Genomic DNA, 24,915 nt, shown 5'->3' with positions numbered 1-24,915 from the left:
AGGCGGGAGCCCTGGGGTGGGAAGAGGGCTGGGGGCAGGCGGGAGCCCTGGGGGGGGAAGGCGGGAGCCTCGGGGGTGGGAAGAGGGCTGGGGGCAGGCGGGAGCCCTGGGGGGGGGAAGGCGGGAGCCTCGGGGGTGGGAAGAGGGCTGGGGGGCAGGCGGGAGCCTCGGGGGTGGGAAGAGGGCTGGGGGGCAGGCGGGAGCCCCGCAGGCCCGGCAGTGGGAACAGGCCTGGGGGCAGGCGGCAGCCCCCACCCCCCTCCCGTGGCCAGGCATGGCGGCCGGCTCGCTGTTCACCTCGGGGAAGTTCGCCATCGACCCCGGAGCTGCGGGAGCCGAGTTCGAGAGGATCACGCAGAACCTGGACGTGCATTTCTGGAAGAGCTTCTGGAACCTGACGGAGACAGAGCTGCTGGCGGTGAGCGTGGGTGGATGGGGCCCGGCGCCGGGTGCTGTGGGCAAGGCCTTGTGGGGCAGAGTTGGGGGGAATTCTTGGCCCAGGGCGCTGTGGGGCAAATGGTGGGAGGCATTCCCAGTGCAGGGTACTGTGGGGCAGGGCGCGTTGGGTTGGCCGGTGGGAGGAATTCCTGGGGCTGGCGCCGTGGGGCAGAGGAATTCCTGGGGCAGGGCTCCGTGGGGCAGAGGAATTCCTGGGCAGGGCGCCGTGGGGCAGGGCTCCGTGGGGCAGGCGCCGTGGGGCAGAGGAATTCCTGCTGCAGGGGCTGCGTCGGACGGGGGCCACAGGCCTGGGCCCCGCTGACCCTGCCTCCCGCAGTCGATGGCCAGCATGGCGTCCACGCAGGTGCGGTGACCGGGTGCTCACGGTGCCCCCCGAGGCCTTCGAGCTGCCGCTGGCGGCCGACCCTCGCTGCGCGTCACCATCACCCCCCGGTGGCGCACACCGGCCCCGGGCCCGTGCACGTGCGCCTCATCTCCCACCAGCTGCGGGAGGGGCAGGTGAGGGGGCTGCTGGGGGGGCTGGGAATGAGCAGCACCAGGTGGGTCCAGGACGCTGGGGAGTTGCCAGGAGGGCTAAGTGGGGCAAGTAGGGGGTGCCAGGCAGGAGAGGGAACTGAGGGGGTCAGGGCGCCCATAGGGGGACGGCAGAGCCGCTGGGGCCCCAGCAGGGGATCCCAGGCAGCACCCATGGGGAGACGGCAGGGCGGCTAGGGCCCCGGCAGGGGGATCCCAGGCAGCGCCCATGGGGGGACGGCAGGGCGGCTAGGCCCCGGCAGGGGGATCCCAGGCAGCGCCCATGGGGGGACGGCACGGCAGCTAGGGCCCCGGCAGGGGTCCCAGGCAGCGCCATGGGGGACGGCAGGGCGGCTAGGGCCCCGGCAGGGGGGTCCCAGGCAGCGCCATGGGGGACGGCAGGGCGGCTAGGGCCCCGGCAGGGGGGTCCCAGGCAGCGCCATGGGGGGTCGGCAGGGCGGCTAGGGCCCCGGCAGGGGTCCCAGGCAGCGCCCATGGGGGGACGGCAGGGCGGCTAGGGCCCCGGCAGGGGGTCCCAGGCAGCGCCCATGGGGGGACGGCAGGGCGGCTAGGGCCCGGCAGGGGATCCCAGGCAGCGCCCATCGGGGGACGGCAGGGTGGCTAGGGCCCCGGCAGGGGATCCCAGGCAGCGCCCATGGGGGGACGGCAGGGTGGCTAGGGCCCCGGCAGGGGGTCCCAGGCAGCGCCCATGGGGGGACGGCAGGGCGGCTAGGCCCCGGCAGGGGGGTCCCAGGCAGCGCCCATGGGGGGACGGCAGGGCGGCTAGGGCCCGGCAGGGGATCCCAGGCAGCGCCCATGGGGGACGGCAGGGCGGCTAGGGCCCCGGCAGGGGGTCCCAGGCAGCGCCCATGGGGGGACGGCAGGGCGGCTAGGGCCCGGCAGGGGGATCCCAGGCAGGGACCATGGGGGGACGGCAGGGCGGCTAGGGCCCCGGCAGGGGATCCCAGGCAGGGACCATGGGGGGACGGCAGGCGGCTAGGGCCCCGACAGGGGGATCCCAGGCAGCGCCCATGGGGGGACGCAGGGCGGCTAGGGCCCCGGCAGGGGGTCCCAGGCAGCGCCCATGGGGGGACGGCAGGGCGGCTAGGGCCGCAGGGGGATCCAGGCAGGGACCATGGGGGGACGGCAGGGCGGCTAGGGCCCCGGCAGGGGGTCCCAGGCAGCGCCCATGGGGGGACGGCAGGGCGGCTAGGGCCCCGGCAGGGGATCCCAGGCAGGACCATGGGGGGACGGCAGGGCGGCTAGGGCCCCAGCAGGGGGTCCAGGCAGCGCCCATGGGGGGACGGCAGGGCAGCTAGGCCCCGACAGGGGGATCCCAGGCAGCACCCATGGGGAGACGGCAGGGCGGCTAGGGCCCCGACAGGGGGTCCCAGGCAGCACCCATGGGGGACGGCAGGGCGGCTAGGGCCCCGGCAGGGGGGTCCCAGGCAGCGCCCATGGGGGACGGCAGGGCGGCTGGGGACGGCAGGGGGGTCCCAGGCAGCGCCCATGGGGGGACGGCAGGGCGGCTAGGCCCCGGCAGGGGGATCCCAGGCAGGGACCATGGGGGGACGGCAGGGCGGCTAGGGCCCCGACAGGGGATCCCAGGCAGCGCCCATGGGGGACGGCAGGGCGGCTAGGGCCCGGCAGGGGGTCCCAGGCAGCGCCCATGGGGGGACGGCAGGGCGGCTAGGGCCCGGCAGGGGATCCCAGGCAGGGACCATGGGGGGACGGCAGGGCGGCTAGGGCCCCGGCAGGGGGTCCCAGGCAGCGCCCATGGGGGGACGGCAGGGCGGCTAGGGCCCCGGCAGGGGGATCCCAGGCAGGGACCATGGGGGGACGGCAGGGCGGCTAGGGCCCCAGCAGGGGGTCCCAGGCAGCGCCCATGGGGGGACGGCAGGGCAGCTAGGGCCCCGACAGGGGATCCCAGGCAGCACCCATGGGGAGACGGCAGGGCGGCTAGGGCCCCGACAGGGGGGTCCCAGGCAGCACCCATGGGGGGACGGCAGGGCGGCTAGGGCCCGGCAGGGGGGTCCCAGGCAGCGCCCATGGGGGGACGGCAGGGCGGCTGGGGGGACGGCAGGGGGGTCCCAGCAGCCGCCCATGGGGGACGGCAGGGCGGCTAGGGCCCCGACAGGGGGATCCCAGGCAGTGACCATGGGGCCCCGGCAGGGGGGTCCTGACGCAGGGTGGCCGGCACTCCGTCCCTCCGTCTCTCCCCAGGACAGCGAGGCGCTGAGCGCGCTGAGCCAGGCCGAGGGCCCGCTGGGGCTGGAGCTGTGGCGCAGACCCGCCCCCGCGCCCCCCTCGCCCCTCCTGCTGGTTCACTTCCACGGCGGCGGGTTCGTGGCCCAGACGTCAAGTCCCACGAGCCCTACCTGCGGGACTGGGCGCGGGAGCTGGACGCCCCCGTGCTCTGCGTCGACTACGCCCTGGCGCCCGAGGCCCCGTTTCCCCGCGCCCTGGAGGAGTGCTTCTACGCCTACTGCTGGGCCCTGCGCCACTGCCGCCTGCTGGGTGAGACGGGGGGGCAGCACCCCTGCTGGGTGAGATGGGGGGGCAGCACCCCTGCTGGGTGAGACGGGGGGGGACAGCACCCCTGCTGGGTGAGACGGGGGGGGGACAGCGCCCCCTGCTGCCTGGGAGAGGGGCCCACAGTAGCTCAGGCTGGGGCGCCGCTGAGGGTCCCATCCGGGCGGGTTGCTCAGAACCAGCCAGGTACAGCCCAGCCTGGGGTCCTTCCCGTGGACACAACCCCCCCCCGCGCACGTCAGCTGCCACCCTGGGCAGCAAGCAGCCCCCAGCAAAGCCCCTCAGACACCCCAGTGCTCCCTGTGCCCCCCAATCCCACCTTACACGGGAAAGGTACTAACCCATCCCCCACCTCCCTCAGACACCCCAGAGCTCCCTGTGCCCCCCCAGCCCTCCCTTACACAGGGGAGAGGTTATAACCCATCCCCACCTCCCCTCAGACACCCCAGTGTTCCCTGTGCCCCCCCAGCCCTCCCTTACACAGGGGAGAGGTTATAACCCATCCCTCCCTCCCCTCAGACACCCCAGAGCTCCCTGTGCCCCCCCAATCCCACCTTACACGGGAGAGGTTCTAACCCATCCCCACCTCCCCTCAGACACCCCAGTGCTCCCTGTGCCCCCCAATCCCACCTTAACGGGAGAGGTTATAACCCATCCCCCACCTCCCCTCAGACACCCCAGCGCTCCCTGTGCCCCCAGCCCCCCTTACACAGGGGAGAGGTTATAACCCATCCCCACCTCCCCTCAGACACCCCAGAGCTCCCTGTGCCCCCCAGCCCCCCTTACACAGGGAAGAGGTTCTAACCCATCCCCCCTCTCCCTCCCCCAACAAGTTCTCTCAGCCCCAAAGGAGCAGCCACAGTCCCAGGGCAGTTTGCACCTGGGATCTGACCCAAGGAGACGCTGGGCCGTCCCTGAGCATCCAGGCCGTGTCCAGACTCAGGGGTTTTTCGGAAAAGTAGCCTTTTCCCGAAAAAACTTGCCTGCGTCCAGACTCAAGCCGCGTTCTTTCGAAATAATTTCAAAGAACGCGGCTTTTCTTGCGCTGGCGGTAAACCTCGTTTCACGAGGAAGACGCCTTCCTCTTTCGAACGAAGGCGTTCTTCAATGTAAATAGGGCTTCTTCGAAAGAGAGCATCCAGACTCGCTGGGTGCTCTTCCGAAAGATCCGCCTGCAGTCTAGACATAGCCCCAGAGTCTGCGGGGCTGCTCCTCACCCACAGGAATGGTTGGGGGGAGGGTTGCGAAGGGAGGCACCTTGCACAACAACCGCCATGGCCCAGGGGCCGGGTCGCCACAGAGCGGCAGCCTCTGGAGCCCGTCCCCGTAGCCCCTCGCCCGGGCGGAGCCCGTCCCCGGAGCCCCCTCGCCCGGGGGAGCCCGTCCCCGGAGCCCCCTCGCCCGGGGGAGCCCGTCCCCGGAGCCCCCTCGCCCGGGGGGAGCCCGTCCCCGGAGCCCCCTCGCCCGGGGGGAGCCCATCCCCGGAGCCCGTCCCCCCGTGCCCAGACTGTGCCAGCCCAGCATGAGCTTTCGTGTGACCTCACATGGGTCACTTGGCGCCATGTCTGGGGCCAGCACACACCAGAGGTAGCAACGGTGCCCTGCCCACTCACGTTAAAACCCGGTAATGCCCAGGACAGGTGCTGGGGACAGGACGGGGGAACCCCAGCACCCACACTGGGGGAGGACAGGATGGCGGGACCCTGGCGCCCCCTGCTGGGTGGGAGGAGACGGGGGGACACCGGGGACCCCTGCTGGGTGGGATGAGGGGGGTTGGAGCATGCGGGGGCAGTGCTGCCCACTGGGTGGATGGGCACAGGCTGGAGCGTTTGGGGCATGAACCCCTGCCAGCCTTGTGGCCCCCCCCAGGCACAACTGACCCCCCGCTCACCCGTTCTCCCGGCAGGTTCCACGGCGCAGCGGGTCTGCCTGGCTGGGGACAGCGCTGGCGGGAACCTCTGTCTGGCTGTGTCCATGCGGGCGGCTGCCTTCGGCGTCCAGCTGCCCGACGGCATCATGGCGGCGTATCCCGTCACCCTGGTGCGCGCCGCGGCCTCACCCTCCCGCCTGCTCACCCTGCTCGACCCCCTGCTGCCCCTCAGCGTGCTCTGCCGGTGCCTCAGCGCCTACGCCGGTACGGGCAGGCCGGGGCGGGGGGCTGGGCCTCGTGGGGCTTAGGGGGCCCTCGCGCCCTGTGTCCCTGCCCCGGGCACGGAGCCGGCGGAGGGGGAGGGGGGCTGGGCCTCGTGGGGCTTAGGGGGCCCTCGTGCCCTGTGTCCCTGCCCCGGGCACGGAGCCGGCAGAGGGGGAGCAGGGAAGAGGGATGGTGCTCTCTGGCGGGGGGGCTGGGCCAAGTGGGGTTTTGGGGACCCCGGTGCTCTGTGTCCCTGCCCCCAGGCACGGAGCCGGCGGAGGGGGAGGGGGGCTGGGCCTCGTGGGGCTTTGGGGACCCCGGTGCTCTGTGTCGCTGCCCCCAGGCACGGAGCCGGCGGAGGGGGAGGGGTCTGGGCCTCGTGGGGTTTTGGGGACCCCGGTGCTCTGTGTCCCTGCCCCCAGGCACGGAGCCTGGCGGAGGGGGAGGGGTCTGGGCCTCGTGGGGCTTTGGGGAACCCGGTGCTCTGTGTCGCTGCCCCCAGGCACGGAGCCGGCGGAGGGGGAGGGGGTCTGGGCCTTGCGGGGTTTTGGGGACCCCGGGGCTCTGTGTCCCTGCCCCCAGGCATGGAGCCGGCGGAGGGGGAGGGGGTCTGGGCCTTGCGGGGTTTTGGGGACCCCGGTGCTCTGTGTCCCTGCCCCCAGGCATGGAGCCGGCGGAGGGGGAGGGGGTCTGGGCCTTGCGGGGTTTTGGGGACCCCGGTGCTCTGTGTCCCTGCCCCCAGGCACGGAGCCGGCGGGAGGGGGAGGGGGTCTGGGCCTTGCGGGGTTTTGGGGACCCCGGTGCTCTGTGTCCCTGCCCCCAGGCACGGAGCCGGCGGAGGGGGAGGGGGTCTGGGCCTCGTGGGGTTTTGGGGACCCCGGTGCTCTGTGTCGCTGCCCCCAGGCACGGAGCCGGCGGAGGGGGAGGGGGTCTGGGCCTTGCGGGGTTTTGGGGACCCCGGTGCTCTGTGTCCCTGCCCCCAGGCATGGAGCCGGCGGAGGGGGAGGGGGTCTGGGCCTTGCGGGGTTTTGGGGACCCCGGTGCTCTGTGTCGCTGCCCCCAGGCACGGAGCCGGCGGAGGGGGAGGGGGTCTGGGCCTTGCGGGGTTTTGGGGACCTCGGTGCTCTGTGTCCCTGCCCCCAGGCACGGAGCCGGGCGGAGGGGGAGGGGGTCTGGGCCTTGCGGGGTTTTGGGGACCCCGGTGCTCTGTGTCCCTGCCCCCGGGCACGGAGCCGGCGGAGGGGGAGGGGGTCTGGGCCTTGCGGGGTTTTGGGGACCCCGGTGCTCTGTGTCCCTGCCCCCAGGCACGGAGCCGGCGCAGGGCGAGCCCCCCGGGCTGGAGAAGCTGGGCCCGGTGAACATGCTGAGGCGGGACACGGCGCTGCTGCTGCAGGAGCTGCGGGTCAGCGCCTCGGCCTGGCTGGGGGCGCTGCTGGACGGCCCCGGGGCCGGCACAGGTAAGAGCCAGGCTGGGCCCCGCGCCTACGGCCTCTCGCCTGCCCCTGGTCCCCTCAGGCCGGCCTGGCCAGCTGCTGCCACGGCCCATCCCTGGGAGCCAGACACCCTGCCCCCACCCCAGGGTCCCCAGCCTTCTGCAGCCCCCCTCAAACCCAGACACCCTGCCCCCACCCCAGGGTCCCCAGCCTTCTGCAGCCCCCCTCAAACCCAAACACCCTGCCCCCACCCCAGGGTCCCCAGCCCTCTGCAGCCCCCCTCAAACCCAGACACCCTGCCCCCACCCCAGGGTCCCCAGCCCTCTGCAGCCCCCCTCAAACCCAAACACCCTGCCCCCACCCCAGGGTCCCCAGCCCTCTGCAGCCCCCCTCAAACCCAGACACCCTGCCCCCACCCCAGGGTCCCCAGCCTTCTGCAGCCCCCCTCAAACCCAAACACCCTGCCCCCACCCCAGGGTCCCCAGCCCTCTGCAGCCCCCCTCAAACCCAGACACCCTGCCCCCACCCCAGGGTCCCCAGCCCTCTGCAGCCCCCCTCAAACCCAGACACCCTGCCCCCACCCCAGGGTCCCCAGCCCTCTGCAGCCCCCCTCAAACCCAAACACCCTGCCCCTACCCAGGGTCCCCAGCCCTCTGCAGCCCCCCTCAAACCCAGACACCCTGCCCCCACCCCAGGGTCCCCAGCCCTCTGCAGCCCCCCTCAAACCCAAACACCCTGCCCCCAGCCCACGGTCCCCAGCCTTCTGCAGCCCCCCCTCAAACCCAAACACCCTGCCCCCAGCCCAGGGTCCCCAGCCCTCTGCAGCCCCCACAAACCCAGACACCCTGCCCCCACCCCAGGGTCCCCAGCCTTCTGCAGCCCCCCCCTCAAACCTAAAACACCCTGGCCCTGCCCCCTTCCCCAAGGCCCCGCCCCCTCATTCCCTCCTCCCCCTCCCTCTCTTCTATCAGGCGGGGGAAGGGGGATTCAGGCTCTGGTCCCCAACGCGGTGCCCGAGGGCGCCATGGCGCCTGCTGGGCCATTTCTGTGCTCCCGCCGAGTGATCAGCGCTGGCCCCGGCCCCGGGCGTGCGGCACAGGAGCGGCACAGGCACCAGGAGTGCAGTGCATGGGTGGTGCCGGCACCGGGCACGTGGTGCGTGCATGGTCCAGCCCCCAGGCGCGGGCCAGCCCCCAAGGGCCCGGCGTGAGTGGCCCCGTCCCCGGGTGTCCGGCAGCCCCAACATGTTGGGGACCACTGGGCTGAGGGATTTGGAGTAGGAGGGGCTCTGAGCTGAGCCGGGGGCAGGGGGACTCGGCTGGGGCAGGGCTTGGGGTGCAGGAGGGTTCAGGCCCGGGGCCGGGGTTTTGGGGTGCAGGCTCCAGCTGGGCACCGCTTCCCACAGGTGGATTTGAGGGGGTGGTGGGGGGCTGAGACCTGACTCACCCCTGCCGTGGCCCCACTACTCCCCAAAGCAGCCAGCAAACTCTCTGCCCCTGCCCCCCCACTGTGTGGAGATGGGGTACAGGGCGGGGGAGGGGCACACTGGATCTGGGCCCCTCCCCTTCCGGTGCCCTGCGCAGCAGGCAGGGGGCTCCTGGGGCGGGGGCAGGAGCAGCAGGGCAGTGCTGGGGGGGGGGGGGGGGGGCAGATGAAACGCTGGCGCTTGACAGCCTCCCGGCCACCGTCAGAGGTAGATCCCGACCTGGCTGTGACCGCAGCCCTAACCCCACCGGCCAGCCGGGCTGGGAGCCGTGTCAGACCCGGGCACCGCAGTGGGGGGCAGGGAGGCCCGGCCACATGGCAATGGGGTGGTTCTGGCGGGGGTCCCGGCAGGGGTTAGGTGAGGGTGAGGTTGGGGGCCCGGCAAGGGCAAGGTGAGGGTCCCAGCGGGGGGTGAGCAAGGTGGGGGTCCCGCTGGGGGCTAGGCGGGGGTCCCAGCGGGGGGTGGGTGAGGTGAGGGTCCCGCTGGGGGCTAGGCGGGGGTCCCAGCGGGGGGTGGGTGAGGTGGGGGCCCCGGCAGGCGCTAGGCGGGGGTCCCAGCGGGGGTTGGGCGAGGCGGGGATCCCGGGGAGGGTGGGGCGAGGTGGGGGTCCCGGCGGGGGTCCCGGCAGGCGCTAGGCGGGGGTCCCAGCGGGGGTGGGGCGAGGTGGGGGTCCCGGCGGGGGTCCCGGCAGGCGCTAGGCGGGCGTCCCAGCGGGGGTGGGGCGAGGTGGGGGTCCCGGCGGGGGTCCCGGCAGGTGCTAGGTGGACGTCCCAGCGGGGGTGGGGCGAGGTGGGGGTCCCGGCGGGGGTCCCGGCAGGCGCTAGGCGGGGTCCCCAGGCTCTCCCGTCTCCCCATCTCCCAGAGGCCGTGCGGGGATTAGATGATGGCGAGGTGGGGGTCCCGGCGGGGGTCCCGGCAGGCGCTAGGCGGGGGTCCCAGCGGGGGTGGGGCGAGGTGGGGGTCCCGGCGGGGGTCCCGGCAGGCGCTAGGCGGGGGTCCCAGCGGGGGTGGGGCGAGGTGGGGGTCCCGGCGGGGGGTGGGCGAGGCGGGGGTCCCGGCGGGGGTCCCGGCAGGCGCTAGGCGGGGTCCCCAGGCTCTCCCGTCTCCCCGTCTCCCAGAGGCCGTGCGGAAGAGCGTCTCGGAAGCCGCCCTGGACGATAACTCCACCGTCGAGTCGAGGAGCAGTCGCAAGAGCCAGACCTGCCAGGACCTGTCGTGTGGAATGCCAGGCGCCCTGCCCCCCGCGCCCTCCTCCGCCCCCCGGAGCGGCCCCCCGCGCTTCTTCCTGAGTGAGCCGCCACCGGAGGCAGAGCCCGCTGGGGACGACGGGCTGCAGTATCCCGACGGCTTCAAGCCGCTGCGCTCGGACCAGCCGCCTGCAAACCTCACCCTGGAGGCCTCTCCCATGGTCAGGAACCCCCTTCGTGTCGCCCCTCCTGGCCCCGGACAGCATGCTGCAAGGGCTGCCGCCGGTCCATATCGTGGTGAGACCCTGGGGGGGGGCCTGGTCCGTAGAGCGCTGAGAGCCCGGGGGGGGAGGGGCCCTGGTCCATAGAGTGCTGAGAGCCTGGGGGGGAGGGGCCCTGGTCCGTAGAGCGCTGAGAGCCTGGGGGGGGGGAAGGGCCTGGTCCGTAGAGGGCTGAGAGCCTGGGGGGGAGGGGCCCTGGTCCGTAGAGCGCTGAGAGCCCCGGGGGGGGGGAAGGGCCCTGGTCCGTAGAGCGCTGAGAGCCCGGGGGGGGGGGGAAAGGGCCCTGGTCCGTAGAGCGCTGAGAGCCCGGGGGGGGGAAGGGCCCTGTCCGTAGAGGGCTGAGAGCCCGGGGGGGGGGGGGAAGGGCCCTGGTCCGTAGAGGGCTGAGAGCCCGGGGGGAGGGGGAAGGGCCCTGGTCCGTAGAGCGCTGAGAGCCCGGGGGGGGAAGGGCCCTGGTCCGTAGAGCGCTGAGAGCCCGGGGGGGGGGGGAAGGGCCCTGGTCCGTAGAGCGCTGAGAGCCCGGGGGGGGGAAGGGCCCTGGTCCGTAGAGCGCTGAGAGCCCGGGGGGGGAGGGGCCCTGGTCCGTAGAGCGCTGAGAGCCCGGGGGGGAGGGGCCCTGGTCCGTAGAGCGCTGAGAGCCCGGGGGGGGAGGGGCCCTGGTCCATAGAGTGCTGAGAGCCCGGGGGGGGGAAGGGCCCTGGTCGTAGAGGGCTGAGAGCCTGGGGGGGGGGGGAAGGGCCCTGGTCCGTAGAGGGCTGAGAGCCTGGGGGGGGGAAGGGCCTGGTCCGGGCCCTGGTCCGTAGAGCGCTGAGAGCCCGGGGGGGGAGGGGCCCTGGTCCGTAGAGCGCTGAGAGCCCGGGGGGGGAGGGGCCCTGGTCCGTAGAGCGCTGAGAGCCCGGGTGGGGGGAAGGGCCCTGGTCCGTAGAGCGCTGAGAGCCCGGGGGGGGAGGGGCCCTGGTCCGTAGAGCGCTGAGAGCCCGGGGGGGAGGGGCCCCTGGTCCATAGAGCGCTGAGAGCCCGGGGGGGAGGGGCCTGGTCCTAGGGAGCGCTGAGACCCTGGGGGGGGAGGGGCCCTGGTCCGTAGAGCGCTGAGAGCCCGGGGGGGGAGGGGCCCTGGTCCGTAGAGCGCTGAGAGCCCGGGGGGGGAGGGGCCCTGGTCCGTAGAGCGCTGAGAGCCCGGGGGGGGAGGGGCCCTGGTCCGTAGAGCGCTGAGAGCCCGGGGGGGAGGGGCCCTGGTCCGTAGAGCGCTGAGAGCCCGGGGGGGGGGAAGGGCCCTGGTCCGTAGAGCGCTGAGAGCCCGGGGGGGGGGGGGGAAGGGCCCTGGTCCGTAGAGCGCTGAGAGCCCGGGGGGGGGGGGGAAGGGCCCTGGTCCGTAGAGCGCTGAGAGCCCGGGGGGGGGGGGGGAGGAGCCCTGGTCCGTAGAGCGCTGAGAGCCTGGGGGGGGGGAGGAGCCCTGGTCCGTAGAGCGCTGAGAGCCCGGGGGGGGAAAGGGCCCTGGTCCGTAGAGCGCTGAGAGCCCGGGGGGGAGGGGCCCTGGTCCGTAGAGCGCTGAGAGCCCGGGGGGGGGAGGGGCCCTGGTCCGTAGAGTGCTGAGAGCCTGGGGGGGGAGGGGCCCTGGTCCGTAGAGCGCTGAGAGCCCGGGGGGGAGGGGCCCTGGTCCGTAAAGCGCTGAGACCCAGCGGGGTGGGGGGCCCGGCCCACGGAGCAGCCAGCACCCCCTGGCTGGTGCCCCTGCTGACGGGCGCCCCTGCCCCACAGGCCTGCGCCCTGGACCCCATGCTGGACGACTCGGTGATGTTTGCCCGGCGGCTGCGGGAGCTGGGCCGGACGGTGACGCTGCGGATCGTGCAGGACTTGCCGCACGGCTTCCTGAGCCTGTCCCAGCTGTGCCGGGAGACCCGCCAGGCGGCCGCGCTCTGCTCCCGCGTCATCCGCGACATCCTGCTGCCCCCGGGGCCCGCGCCCCCCCCGCCCCGGCGCCCCCTCCGCCCCCGCCCCGCCGCACCGCAAGCTGGAGCGAGCGCCCCCTGCTGGGGCAGCCCCTCGGCCCTAGCCCCGCCCCCTCGGCCCTGGCCCTAGCCCCGCCCCCCCGGTGTTAGCCCCGCCAGCGCCTGCCTTTCGGCCCTAGCCCCGCCCCCAGTCTTAGACCCGCCCCCTCGGGCTCCTGGCTGGGAGCAGGGCGGTGCTGGGGCCCCAAGGGGGGGGCTGAACCTTTGCCCCCCCATTTGTGTGGAGGGGTTCGCTGCTGTGACCTGTGGGGGGGTCGCCCCAACCCCTCCCCTGCCAGGGCCCTGGCCCCTCGGCCCCCCCTCCCCAGTGCCTCGAGGCGAGGGGCCGGAAGCAGGGCTGCTGTGCGGGGGGGGGGGGAGCTCTGCGCCCCCATGTGCGGGGGGGGCCACTCCGGCCCATCCCCCCCCGCGCTGCCGCGAACCAAAGGGGCGGGGGGGGCTGAAATAAAAGGCTGTTGGGCCGCGAGCCGATCGCTCTGTCCGCCCCGCCCTCCAGGGATGAGGCCCCGCCCCCGCCGGGCCAGTCGCTGTCGGGAGGGGCGGGGACTATTTGCCCGGCGGAGGGATCCGCGGGAAGAAGGCCCGGCCCGGATTCTCCGACGGACCAAGATGGCGGCGCGGCGGGCGGGCGGGGCCGGGGGCAGGTGGGGGGCGGGGCCTTACGCAAAACACGCGAGGGGACGCGCTGCGCAAACGGCGGAAGAGCCGCGGCCGCCACATGGAAGGCGCGGGGACAACAGCGCACGTTGCGTAGAGCGGCTCGCGCCGCTGTGCGAACTGCGCAGGCGTGGAGCGCGGCCGGGCCGCCTGCGGGCGGGGTCTGCGCAAATGGCGTAACGCGGCACGAGCCTGACCCCGCCCCCTCACCAAACCTATCCGGCCTCTCCCGCACTCTGGCAGCCTGACTCCGCCCCTCTAGCCTACACAACCCCTCCCCCACCCTGCTGCAGCCTGCCCCTCCCCCACCCACCTGTCCGCCCCTCCCCCATCAAAACTATCCGGCCCCTCCCACACTCTATGGCAGCTTGATCCCGCCCCCCCCACCCTAGGGCAGCCTTCCCCTCCCCCACCCAACCCATCCCCCACCCTATAGCAGCCTGCCCCTCCCCCCCCACAACTTACCCGACCCCCTCCCCCATCCTGGGGTAGCCTGCCCCTCCCCCACCCACCTGTCCGCCCCTCCCCCATCAAAACTATCCGGCCCCTCCCACACTCTATGGCAGCTTGATCCCGCCCCCCCACCCTATCGCAGCCTGCCCCCCCCCACCAATGGCTCGTGCCCTGCCCCTCTCCCTGCGCTCTGGGTGTCTGATTCCCATCTCCCCCAGGACGGGCCCCCCCCCCCCGCCAGCGCCTGCACTTCCGCTTCGCCGCCTACGGGGACGGGGGGCTGCGGGCGCAGGAGCTGCGGGTGCCGGGGCCCCGCGTGGTCTTCGCCGCCGGCTCCCCCTTCCTGCGCGACCGGCTCCTGCTCAGCGACGCGCCCGAGGTGTCCGTCCCGCTCCTGCAGCGCCCCGAGATCGGGCGCCAGCTGCTGCGCTCCTGCTCCACCGGCTGCCTCGCGGTGCCGCTGCCCGGGCTGCTCGGCTACCTGGCGGCCGCCTCCTTCCTGCAGACGGGCCACGTGGTGCAGCCCTGCAGCCAGGCCGTCTCCCGCTACCTGGTGCCCAAGCCCCGGGGGCTGCAGGGGCCGGGCCAGGGGGCCGGCTGGGAGGAGGAGGCGGCTTCTCCCAGCCCCCCAGCGCCTCGTCCCCAGAGAGCGCCCTGGCCCGCACCAACTCGGCCGTGCAAAACACCCACAGCGCCCTGCAGGGCCGCCGGCAGGTAGCCCCCGGGGGGCCCTTGCCCTGCCCCCCACCCCCTGCGCCGGCGCCCCTGCCTGGAGCTGGCCGGGAAGGACAGGCCGGCGCGGGCGGGCAGGAAGGGGCCGGAGCTGGAGCGGCCGTTCCGCTGCCCGCGCTGCGCCGGCCTGTTCCCCCAGCTGGGCGGCTTCGTGAGCCACGTGCGTGAGCACAAGCTCTTCCCCTGCCCGCGCTGCGGCAAGGCCTTCTCCCAGGAGAGCAACCTGACCCGGCACCTGCGGGTGCACAGCGGCCTCAAGCCCTTCCAGTGCCCGGCCTGCCGCAAGCGCTTCACGCAGAACGCCACGCTGCAGGACCACGTCAGCCTGCACAGCGGCCGCAAGCCGCACCACTGCCACCACTGCGCCGGGCGCTTCGCCCACAAGCCCGGCCTGTGCCGCCACCTCCGGGAGCTGCACGGCCGGAGCACCCTGCAGAACGCCCGCCGCGAGGGCCACGCCGCCGGCCACTGAGCGGGGACACGGCCGGAGCACCCTGCAGAACGCCCGCCGCGAGGGCCACGCCGCCGGCCACTGAGCGGGGACACGGCCGGAGCATCCTGCAGAACGCCCGCCGCGAGGGCCACGCCGCCGGCCACTGAGCGGGGACACGGCCGGAGCACCCTGCAGAACGCCCGCCGCGAGGGCCACGCCGCCGGCCACTGAGCGGGGACACGGCCGGAGCACCCTGCAGAACGCCCGCCGCGAGGGCCACGCCGCCGGCCACTGAGCGGGGACACGGCCGGAGCACCCTGCAGAACGCCCGCCGCGAGGGCCACGCCGCCGGCCACTGAGCGGGGACACGGCCGGAGCACCCTGCAGAACGCCCGCCGCGAGGGCCACGCCGCCGGCCACTGAGCGGGGACATGGCCGGGTGGCTGCCTCCACTGAGTGGGGGTACCACGGACCGCACCACTCCCTGCCGGGGCCGCTCCCTCCTAGGGGCTCGCCCAGGAGCGGGCTGGACCATTCTCTGGATCCACAGGCCGAGGGAGGGGCTGCTGCTAGGCGGGATCCGGGGGGCAAAGTGGCAGGAGACTGGGGTGTCCAGGGTTACAGGAGAGGCTGGGAGCCAGGCCTGCAGGGGCTCTCGGGGGGGGGGGGGCAGGAGGGGCTGGGAGCCAGGCCTGCGGGGGCTCTCGGGGGGGGGCAGGAGGGGTTGGGAGCCAGGCCTGCGGGGGCTCTCGGGGGGGGGGCAGCAGCCCCATGGTGAGTGCCTTGTGTGAACCCCTGTGTGTGTGTATTCACCCCGGTATTGGGGGCAGCCCCCGGGCCTGCCATGTTCCTATCAACGTTCTGCCTCGTCGCGGTGGCTCTGCGTGTGCTGGGGGCTGCGTTGGGGGGGTGGGCTGGGGTGAGGGGCCGGGGGATCGGTGGCCCCCCCAGGGCTCTGTGTGTCCTGGGGCTGCGTTGGGGGGTGGGCTGGGGTGAGGGGCCGGGGGATCGGTGGCCCCCCAGGGCTCTGTGTGCTGGGGGCTGCGTCGGGGGGTGGGCTGGGGTGAGGGGCCGGGGGATCGGTGGCCCCCCAGGGCTCTGTGTCCTGGGGGCTGCGTTGGGGGGGTGGGCTGGGGTGAGGGGCCGGGGGATCGGTGGCCCCCCAGGGCTCTGTGTCCTGGGGGCTGCGTTGGGGGGGTGGGCTGGGGTGAGGGGCCGGGGAATCAGTGGCCCCCCAGGGCTCTGTGTGCTGGGGGCTGCGTTGGGGGGGTGGGCTGGGGTGAGGGGCCGGGGGATTGGTGGCCCCCCAGGGCTCTGTGTCCTGGGGGCTGCGTTGGGGGGGTGGGCTGGGGTGAGGGGCCGGGGGATCGGTGGCCCCCCAGGGCTCTGTGTCCTGGGGGCTGCGTTGGGGGGGTGGGCTGGGGTGAGGGGCCGGGGGATCGGTGGCCCCCCCCAGGGCTCTGTGCTGCTGCTCCAGGGGCCCAGCGAGATCCCCGCCCCCCCAGCCCGTGTTGCTCGCCAGCAGCCACTGGCTCCACAGGGGGGCGCTGGACTGGCTGTGCAGGGACCCGACCCCCCCACACACCCTCGGGGGGATGTTACTGAGGCCCCTTGCCCAGTGCTGGGCCATGGCCCTCTGGGCGGGGCAGGGACTGATTATATGGGACCCCCACACTCGGCACTAGGACACAGCGCTCTGGGCAGGGCAGGGTGGGATATATGGGACCCCCCTGCCAGGCACTGGGGGGGGCAGGGGCTGCCTACACAGCACAACCCCCCCCCACACACACACACACAGTAGCAAGAGGCAGGCCCAGGGGCAGTTCTCTTTATTCCCTGGGCGGGGGCTGAAGGGGGGCTCCTCCCCCCCTTAAATACAGGAATTAGCTAGAAATCCAGGCTCAAACGGCAGCCCCCCTCCTGCCCCCGGAGCCAGGGACCCCTGGTCCAATCCCAGCGCTGGGGGGCAGACGCCCTGTCCAGGGGCAAAGCCTCCCCCACCCCCAGGGAGCGTCGGTCACAGCAACCCTTGTCCACCGAGTCCAGCCTGACTCCCACACGCTTCCTGCCAGGTGCAGTCCCACAAGCTCACAGGAGGGGGCCGGGTCCGTGGCTCGCGGCCGGCAGGAGGGGCCAGGTCCGTGGCTCGCGGCCGGCAGGAGGGGGCCGGTCCGTGGCCGGCAGGAGGGGGCCGGGTCCGTGGCTGGCAGGAGGGGGCCGGGTCCGTGGCTTGCGGCCGGCAGGAGGGGCCCGGTCCGTGGACGGCAGGAGGGGGCCGGTCCGTGGCTCGCGGCCGGCAGGAGGGGGCCGGGTCCGTGGCTCGCGGCCGGCAGGAGGGGGCCGGGTCCGTGGCTCACAGCGACATGCTGGTGAGGTTGTCGTGGCTCAGCAGCCCCTTGCGGGGCCCAGAGGCCCCGTGGCTGCCGCCGCAGTAGTCCTGCAGGTTGTGGCGCAGCGTGACCAGGGCGGAGCCCAGGCAGGCGCGGTTGGGGGCCTGGCTGCCGCCGGGCAGCTGGAGGAGCACGGTGGCCACGCCCGCCATGCCGTCGTCCGTGGGCTCCAGCGTGACGGGCCCCACGCGGAAGCTGGAGTAGGAGTAGCCCAGCAGGTGGGACAGGAAGGGCTCGGAGCGGCGGAAGTGGGCCGGGTAGGGCGCCTCGGGGTAGGGCTTGAGGCGGCTGGCCAGCGGCGGGGCCTTGGGGGGCCGGGCGGGCAGGAAGACCAGCTCGGCGGCGTGGGGCCCCGCCTCGGGCTCGAAGCTCACGGTGACCTTGGCGAAGGGCCGGCTGGCCATCTTGGTCATCTCCTGCAGCTGCCGGTGCTGCTCCTGCCGCAGGTCCAGGCACTGCTTGGCCTTCCACAGCAGCACGCAGGCGGACAGGAAGAGGAAGAAGCAGGAGAAGAAGACGGAGAAGAAGACGAAGAGGTCGATGTGGGCCTGGTCCTGCCGGAAGAAGAGCAGCCCCTGGGAGGCGCTGGCGTTGGGGCCGGCGCCCACGCCCAGCAGCAGCAGGTAGAAGCGGCTGGACTTGAGGGCGTGCAGCTCGTGCGGGTAGGTCACCACCACGCGGTCCCGCACGCCGCGCACCACCAGCACGGCCTGCGGCTCCCGCACCGTCAGGTAGGTGATGAGGCCGCGGGGCCGCTCCTCCCGCAGGCGGGGCGGGGCCGTGCCGTTGGGCCCCTGCTCTCCGCCCGGCGCCAGCACCCGCACGGCGTGCAGGCCCGTGGCCCGCTCCACGTCCACGGCGAAGGTGTCGTAGGCGGGCGAGACGAACAGGTCCACGGCGCCGAAGGTCACGTCCAGCGTGATGCGGATGTCCACGTTGGTGAACTTGGGCTGCACCCCGAAGAGCACGGTGCGGCCGCGCGCCAGGTGCTGCAGGTTGGGCTGGTGGAAGCAGTTGCTCTGCGAGGTGGGGTCGAAGCAAACCTCCTGCTCCACCGAGATGAGCCGGTAGCACTGCAGCCCCCCGACCGGCGCCCCGTGGAACGAGTCCCGGCACTTGGCGCACTGCGGGAGGGCGGGCTCAGCCAGGGCGCCCCGTGGCCGGCCCCGCCCCGCATGTAGAGCCCCCCGGCCGGCCCCGCCCCGCATGTAGAGCCCCCCGGCCGGCCCCGCCCCTCACGTAGAGCCCCCCGGCTGGCCCGCCCCCGCCCCTCACGTAGAGCCCCCCAGCCGGCCCCACCCCCGCCCCTCACGTAGAGCCCCCCGGCCGGCCCCGCCCCTCACGTAGAGCCCCCCCGGCCGGCCCCGCCCCTGAGGTAGAGCCCCCCCGGCCGGCCCCGCCCCTCACGTAGAGCCCCCCCGGCCGGCCCCGCCCCTCACGTAGAGCCCGGCCGGCCCAGCCCCTCACGTTGAGCCCCCCGGCCGGCCCCGCCCCTGCCCCTCACGTAGAGCCCCCCCGGCCGGCCCCGCCCCCGCCCCTCACGTAGAGCCCCCCGGCCGGCCCAGCCCCTCACGTAGAGCCCCCCGGCCGGCCCCGCCCCCGCCCCTCACGTAGAGCCCCCCGGCCGGCCCCGCCCCTCACGTAGAGCCCCCCGGCCGGCCCGCCCCCGCCTGGCACGTAGAGCCCCCCGGCCAGCCCCGCCCCTCACGTAGAGCCCCCCCGGCCGGCCCCACCCCCATCTGATATTTGCGGCACCCCTGGCTGGCCCCACCCCCAGCCCCGCCCCCACCTGGTACTTGTAGCAGCCCCGGCCCCGCCCCCACCTGGTACTTGTAGCGGCCCCGGCCCCGCCCCCACCTGGTACTTGTAGCAGCCCCGGCCCCGCCCCCACCTGGTACTTGTAGCAGCCCCGCCCCCTGGCCCCGCCCCCACCTGGTACTTGTAGCACCCCTGGCCCCGCCCCCACCTGGTACTTGTAGCAGCCCCGCCCCCGGCCCCGCCCCCACCTGGTACTTGTAGCAGCCCCGGCCCCGGCCCCGCCCCCACCTGGTACTTGTAGCAGCCCCGCCCCCGCCCCGCCCCCACCTGGTACTTGTAGCACCCCCGGCCCCGCCCCTGGCCCCGCCCCCACCTGGTACTTGTAGCAGCCCCGGCCCCGCCCCCACCTGGTACTTGTAGCAGTCCTTCTTGTCGGCCTGGGCGCTGTTGTGACAAGGGCCCGTCTCCGTGTTGTTCTGACAGGGGCAGCCGGTCCCGTCCAGCTCGTTACACGTGTCCGCGTGCCCGTTGCACTGGCACCTGCAGCATGGGGGGCAGAGAGTCACCCCCCAGCCCGGGGGAAACCAAGCCAAGGGGGGGGCTGCCCGGCCTCGCAGAGCTCCAGGCAGCGCAGGGTTTGCCCCCGGGCTGGGCCCCCGCACGGATCCCCCAGGGCTGCCCCCCGCCCTGCCCCCACAGCATCCCCGGCCACTGCCTCTGTTCGGGGCAAGGCGGGGATGGGGGGGTGGTTGGTTGCAGTCCTGGCTAAGTAGGTGGGGGGGGGGGTCAGTCGGTATCAGGGCTGGCTCAGTGGGGGGGGACGGTCGGTCTCAGGGCTGGCTCAGTGGGGGGAGACGGTCGGTCTCAGGGCTGGCTCAGTGGGGGGGGACGGTCGGTCTCAGGGCTGGCTCAGTGGGGGGGGACGGTCGGTATCAGGGCTGGCTCAGTGGGGGGGGGGACGGTCGGTTTCAGGGCTGGCTCAGTGGGGGGGGACGGTCGGTCTCAGGGCTGGCTCAGTGGGGGGGAGACGGTCGGTCTCAGGGCTGGCTCAGTGGGGGGGGACGGTCGGTCTCAGGGCTGGCTCAGTGGGGGGAGACGGTCGGTCTCAGGGCTGGCTCAGTGGGGGGGGACGGTCGGTTTCAGGGCTGGCTCAGTGGGGGGGACGGTCGGTATCAGGGCTGGCTCAGTGGGGGGGGGGGTGTGACGTAGTGGGGGTACTTGCTGGGCTGTGGTGACCCCTGCTGTCTGGAGCAAGACCCAGCAGGGAAAAGCTCGCTAGGCAGAGGTAAGGCCAAACTGGTTGAACCAGTGGCCAGACACCCCCCATGGAGAGGAACAAAGGAAGGTGGATGCTGCCCTGGCTGGGGGGCAGGGCTGGAAGTTGGTTAGTTAGTTGCTGTCTGTGAGCATGGAGGAGACAGCCTAGGGAGAGGAGCTGGAGTTTAGGGGCCCAGTCTCCCCCATCTCAAGGGGGCCTGAGGCATCCTAGCCCAGCTCTGTGACCAGACTACATCTGTGCTGTGCTGTATCCTGGAGAGGCAATAAACTTCCTCTATTTCACCGGCTGGTGCAGTCTGTTTGTGCCATTTCGGGGTGCAGGAGACGGGGGACCCCCAACGCGCCGTCACAGGGGGACGGTCGGTTTCAGGGCTGGCTCAGTGGGGGGGGACGGTCGGTTTCAGGGCTGGCTCAGTGGGGGGGGGGGGACGGTCGGTCGCAGTCCTGGCCAAGGGGGGACGGTCGGTCTCAGGGCTGGTTCAGTGGGGGGGGGGGACGGTCGGTATCAGGGCTGGCTCAGGGGGGGGGACGGTCGGTTTCAGGGCTGGCTCGGGGGGGGGGGACGGTCGGTATCAGGGCTGGCTCCGGGGGGGACAGTCGGTCGCAGTCCTGGCCAAGGGGGGACGGTCAGTCTCAGGGCTGGTAGTCGGGTTGGTCCTGCTTTGGGCAGGGGGCTGGACCTGACGCCTCCTGACGTCTCTTCCAGCCCTGGGATTCTAAGGGGGGATGTGCCGTAGTGGGGGGGGGCCTGTCTGCTCTGTGACCCGGGCCCCCTGCGCTGGGCTGGGATCCCACTGACCCCCAGTGGGGACTGGCCAGACAGCCCGGCCCAGCCTGGCAGATAACAAGGCTCTTCCCGGGGGGAGGGGGGGGGGGAGGCCTGGGGGCGGGGCAGTTTCTGGCCGGGAAGCCCTGGGGAGAAGAGGCAGAGCTGGGTGCTGGGCGTTCGGGGGCGATGGACCCTGCCCCACGGCTGCCCGCCCCGCCCCCTCATGTCCCTGTCACGCCTGTGCCGGGCTGAGCCCTGGAGGAGCAGTAACCCCCCCCCCGTCTGCCGGCTGGCGGAGTCTCGTGCTGCTGTAGCCGGGGTGCAGGGTTGGGGCCCCGCCGCGCCGCCAGGGGGGCAGCCAATCGCAGGGCTGGGGGGGGCATGGCCTGGAGCACGCGGCCCCCCTGCGCCTGCAGCGCCGTACTGGGTGGGACCCCGCGGCTCCACAGCGCCTACTGCCGGGGCGTCCTGGGGTCACAGGGAATGGGGGGGGGACAGCCCAGAACTGAAACCGGCATCTGGTGCCCACGGCCGCCCCGGCCAGACAGACAAGGGGGGGGCCCGGCCAGACAGACAAGGGGGGGCCAGACAGACAAGGGGGGGGCCCGGCCAGACAGACAAGGGGGGGGCCAGACAGACAAGGGGGGCCCGGCCAGACAGACAAGGGGGGGCCCGGCCCAGCTGGCCCCAGAGGGGGAACATTGGATGGGGGGTGAAGCGGGGCCCAGGCCCCGTTACCTGCAGACACTGGCCGGGGGGAGGGGCTGTCGCTGGGAGACGGGGGCTGAGAGCAGAACAGGCAGAGCCCCCCGGGCTGCAGGGGAGACTCAGCCAGGCTGGGCGGGGGGGCCGGGCCGACGGGCCTGAAGGATCCTTGGCTGGGTTCAAAGCCCCATCCCCCTCCTGTGGGGCTGGCCGGGGGTCGCCCTGGGCTGGGGAACAGGCTGGGCTAGGCCCTTGGGAGGGGAGGCCCCAGGGTCCAGGGGGAGGGGGCCCCCCCGAGGGGCTGACGGTGCAGGCAGGCGGCTGGAGGCCCTGAGAGGCGCCGTCCCCCAGGTGGAGGGGCCCCCCAGAGGGTCGCTGCCCTGGAGTGGCCCCTGGGAACGGGCCGTCTCACTGCCGCCGGGCTGGGGGCCCCCGAGAAGGGGCCGTCGCGCTGGGGGGGGTCCTGCCAGGGACAGAGGGTTGAGAATGGGCACCACCTGTGAGCCGTGACAGAGTGTAACCCCCCCCGCTGTACTGCGTGTAACCCCCCCTGCGGGAATCCCCCCCCGCTGTACCGCGTGTAACCCCCCCTGCGAGAATCCCCCCCGCTGTACTGCGTGTAACCCCCCCTGCGGGAATCCCCCCCCGCTGTACTGCGTGTAACCCCCCCTGCGGGAATCCCCCCCCGCTGTACCGCGTGTAACCCCCCCTGCGGGAATCCTCCCCGCTGTACCGCGTGTAACCCCCCCTGCGGGAATCCCCCCCCGCTGTACCGCGTGTAACCCCCCCCGCGGGAATCCCCCCCCGCTGTACCACGTGTAACCCCCCCTGCGGGAATCCCCCCCGCTGTACCACGTGTAACCCCCCCCGCGGGAATCCCCCCCCGCTGTACCACGTGTAACCCCCCCGCGGGAATCCCCCCCCGCTGTACCGCGTGTAACCCCCCCTGCGGGAATCCCCCCCGCTGTACTGCGTGTAACCCCCCCTGCGGGAATCCCCCCCGCTGTACCGCATGTACCCCCCCCTTTGGGAATCCCCCCCCGCTGTACCGCGTGTAACCCCCCTGCGGGAATCCCCCCCGCTGTACTGCGTGTAACCCCCCCTGCGGGAATCCCCCCCCGCTGTACCACGTGTAACCCCCCCGCGGGAATCCCCCCCGCTGTACCGCGTGTAACCCCCCCTGCGGGAATCCCCCCCGCTGTACTGCGTGTAACCCCCCCTGCGGGAATCCCCCCCCCCGCTGTACCGCATGTACCCCCCCCTTTGGGAATCCCCCCCCGCTGTACCGCGTGTAACCCCCCCTGCGGGAATCCCCCCCCCGCTGTACCGCGTGTAACCCCCCCTGCGGGAATCCCCCCCCGCTGTACCGCGTGTAACCCCCCCTGCGGGAATCCCCCCCCCGCTGTACCACGTGTAACCCCCCCTGCGGGAATCCCCCCCCGCTGTACCGCGTGTAACCCCCCCTGCGGGAATCCCCCCCGCTGTACCGCGTGTAACCCCCCCTGCGAGAATCCCCCCCGCAGTACCGCGTGTAACCCCCCCTGCGAGAATCCCCCCCCGCTGTACCGCGTGTAACCCCCCCTGCGGGAATCCCCCCCCGCTGTACCGCGTGTAACCCCCCCTGCGGGAATCCCCCCCCCCTGTACCGCGTGTAACCCCCCCTGCGGGAATCCCCCCGCTGTACCGCGTGTAACCCCCCCTGCGGGAATCCCCCCCCGCTGTACCGCGTGTAACCCCCCCTGCGGGAATCCCCCCCGCTGTACCGTGCGTAACCCCCCCTGTGGGAATCCCCCCCCGCTGTACTGCGTGTAACCCCCCCTGCGGGAATCCCCCCCCCCCCCCGCTGTACCGCGTGTAAGCGCCCCCCGCAGGACCCTCCCCCTGCTGTACCGCGCGTAACCCCCCCGCTGTACCGCGTAGCCCCCCCATGCCACTCGGTACCGGGTGCAGCGTCCCTCCAGCAGGAAGTAGCCGTGCAGGCAGCTCTCACAGCGCTCCCCGAAGCTGTTGTTCTGGCAGCTCACGCAGACGGCCGTGTCCTCGCCCGGCCCCTCGGCCGCCCAGCTGGGGACCTGCGCAGAGGGGGGTGAGACGGGGCCCGGCCCCGCGCGGCGCCCACCCTGCCCCCCGGCCCCAGCTCACCAGGGCGGGCGCCAGCGGGAAGCGGGCGGGGTCTCGCCGGGCGGCCCCCAGCTCCTCGCGGGACACGCAGACGTCGCTGTTCCCGCGGCAGAAGGTGCGGCAGGGCCGGCAGGCGCCACCGTTCAGCGCGGAGCCCACGAAGAGCGGCCGGCACTTCTCACAGTGCGCCCCCTGCAGGACAGGGCGTTAGCACCGGCCCCTGCCCCCCAGAGCGCCCCCTGCAGGACAGGGCGTTAGCACCGGCCCCTGCCCCCCAGAGCGCCCCCTGCAGGACAGGGCGTTAGCACCCCCTGCCCCCCCCCAGAGCGCCCCCTGCAGGACAGGGCGTTAGCACCCCCTGCCCCCCCAGAGCGCCCCCTGCAGGACAGGGCGTTAGCACCGGCCCCTGCCCCCCCCCAGAGCGCCCCCTGCAGGACAGGGCGTTAGCACCGGCCCCTGCCCCCCGGAGCGCCCCCTGCAGGACAGGGCGTTAGCACCGGCCCCTGCCCCCCCCCGGAGCGCCCCCTGCAGGACAGGGCGTTAGCACCGGCCCCTGCCCCCCCCCGGAGCGCCCCCTGCAGGACAGGGCGTTAGCACCAGCCCCTGTCCCCCCAGAGCGCCCCCTGCAGGACAGGGCGTTAGCACCGGCCCCTGCCCCCCCAGAGCGCCCCCTGCGGGACAGGGCGTTAGCACCGGATCCTGCCCCCCAGAGCGCCCCCTGCAGGACAGGGCGTTAGCACCGGCCCCTGCCCCCCCCCCCCCCAGAGCGCCCCCTGCAGGACAGGGCGTTAGCACCGGCCCCTGCCCCACCCGGAGCGCCCCCTGCAGGACAGGGCGTTAGCACCGGCCCCTGCCCCCCGGAGCGCCCCCTGCAGGACAGGGCGTTAGCACCGGCCCCTGCCCCCCAGAGCGCCCCCTGCAGGACAGGGCGTTAGCACCGGATCCTGCCCCCCAGAGCGCCCCCTGCAGGACAGGGCGTTAGCACCGGATCCTGCCCCCCAGGGGGTGGTTGTGACTCCCCGGCCCCGCCCCCCAGGGTGTGGTTGTGACTCCCCGGCCCTGCCCACCATGGTGTGGTTGTGACACTCCAGACACTGGTCCCGGGCCCCGACGCCGGCGCACTCGCTGTGCCGGTTGCAGCGACACTCCACGGAGCAGTTCTCGCCCACGTAGCCGAAGTGGCAGCGGCAGCGATCGGGCTCCACGCACGTCCCGTTCACACAGCCCTGCTGGCAGACCGGTCGGCACAGCCCCGTGGCGCTGCAGGGCCGGGACCCGCGTCACCCGCCTGCCCGGGGCCCCTGTGCCCCCGTCACCCCCCGCCCGGGGCCCCCGCGCCCCCGTCACCCGCCCGCCCGGGGCCCCCGCGCCCCCGTCACTCCCCGCCCGGGGCCCCCGCGACACCGTCACCCGCCCGCCCGGGGCCCCCGCGCCCCCGTCGCCCGCCCGCCCGGGGCCCCTGCGCCCCTGTCACCCGCCTGCCTGGGGTCCCTGCGCCCGCGTCCCACCCAGGGTCTCTGTGCCCGCGTCCTGCCCACCTGCCCCCGGGGTCCCGCCCACTCGCCCGGGGTCCCTGCGCCCCCCT

The 24,915-nt window shown here is 74.0% G+C and overlaps 2 protein-coding genes and 1 pseudogene across 2 annotated transcripts in view; 2 read left to right on the top strand and 1 right to left on the bottom strand.

Annotated features, from left to right (window-relative positions):
• LIPE (lipase E, hormone sensitive type) overlaps positions 1–12,500 on the top strand; it is a 34,237-nt gene extending 21,737 nt beyond the window's left edge. Inside the window, 12 exon segments of the mRNA XM_089772433.1 lie at positions 273–418; positions 776–807; positions 809–880; positions 882–957; positions 3,196–3,328; positions 3,331–3,489; positions 5,411–5,638; positions 6,943–7,095; positions 9,676–9,974; positions 9,976–10,041; positions 11,784–11,996; positions 11,998–12,500. Of these exon segments, the coding sequence (XP_089628559.1) occupies positions 273–418; positions 776–807; positions 809–880; positions 882–957; positions 3,196–3,328; positions 3,331–3,489; positions 5,411–5,638; positions 6,943–7,095; positions 9,676–9,974; positions 9,976–10,041; positions 11,784–11,996; positions 11,998–12,078 (1,658 nt within the window). The 3' untranslated portion in view covers positions 12,079–12,500.
• Positions 12,501–12,752: 252 nt separating this feature from the next.
• Positions 12,753–14,938, top strand: LOC149521902 (uncharacterized; annotated as a pseudogene).
• A 1,184-nt stretch (positions 14,939–16,122) lies between these two features.
• MEGF8 (multiple EGF like domains 8) overlaps positions 16,123–24,915 on the bottom strand; it is a 90,254-nt gene continuing 81,461 nt past the window's right edge. Inside the window, 5 exon segments of the mRNA XM_089772762.1 lie at positions 16,123–17,823; positions 18,865–18,997; positions 23,151–23,281; positions 23,352–23,522; positions 24,398–24,590. Coding sequence (XP_089628888.1) covers positions 16,663–17,823; positions 18,865–18,997; positions 23,151–23,281; positions 23,352–23,522; positions 24,398–24,590 — 1,789 coding nt within the window. The 3' untranslated portion in view covers positions 16,123–16,662.

The sequence above is a fragment of the Pelodiscus sinensis genome, chromosome 22 (genome assembly GCF_052426305.1).
Source record: "Pelodiscus sinensis isolate ZL-2025 chromosome 22, ASM5242630v1, whole genome shotgun sequence".
NCBI classification, from domain to species: Eukaryota; Metazoa; Chordata; order Testudines; family Trionychidae; genus Pelodiscus; species Pelodiscus sinensis.
The sequence above is the reverse complement of the archived record's forward strand: the minus strand, read 5'-3'. Positions and strand labels throughout refer to the sequence as shown.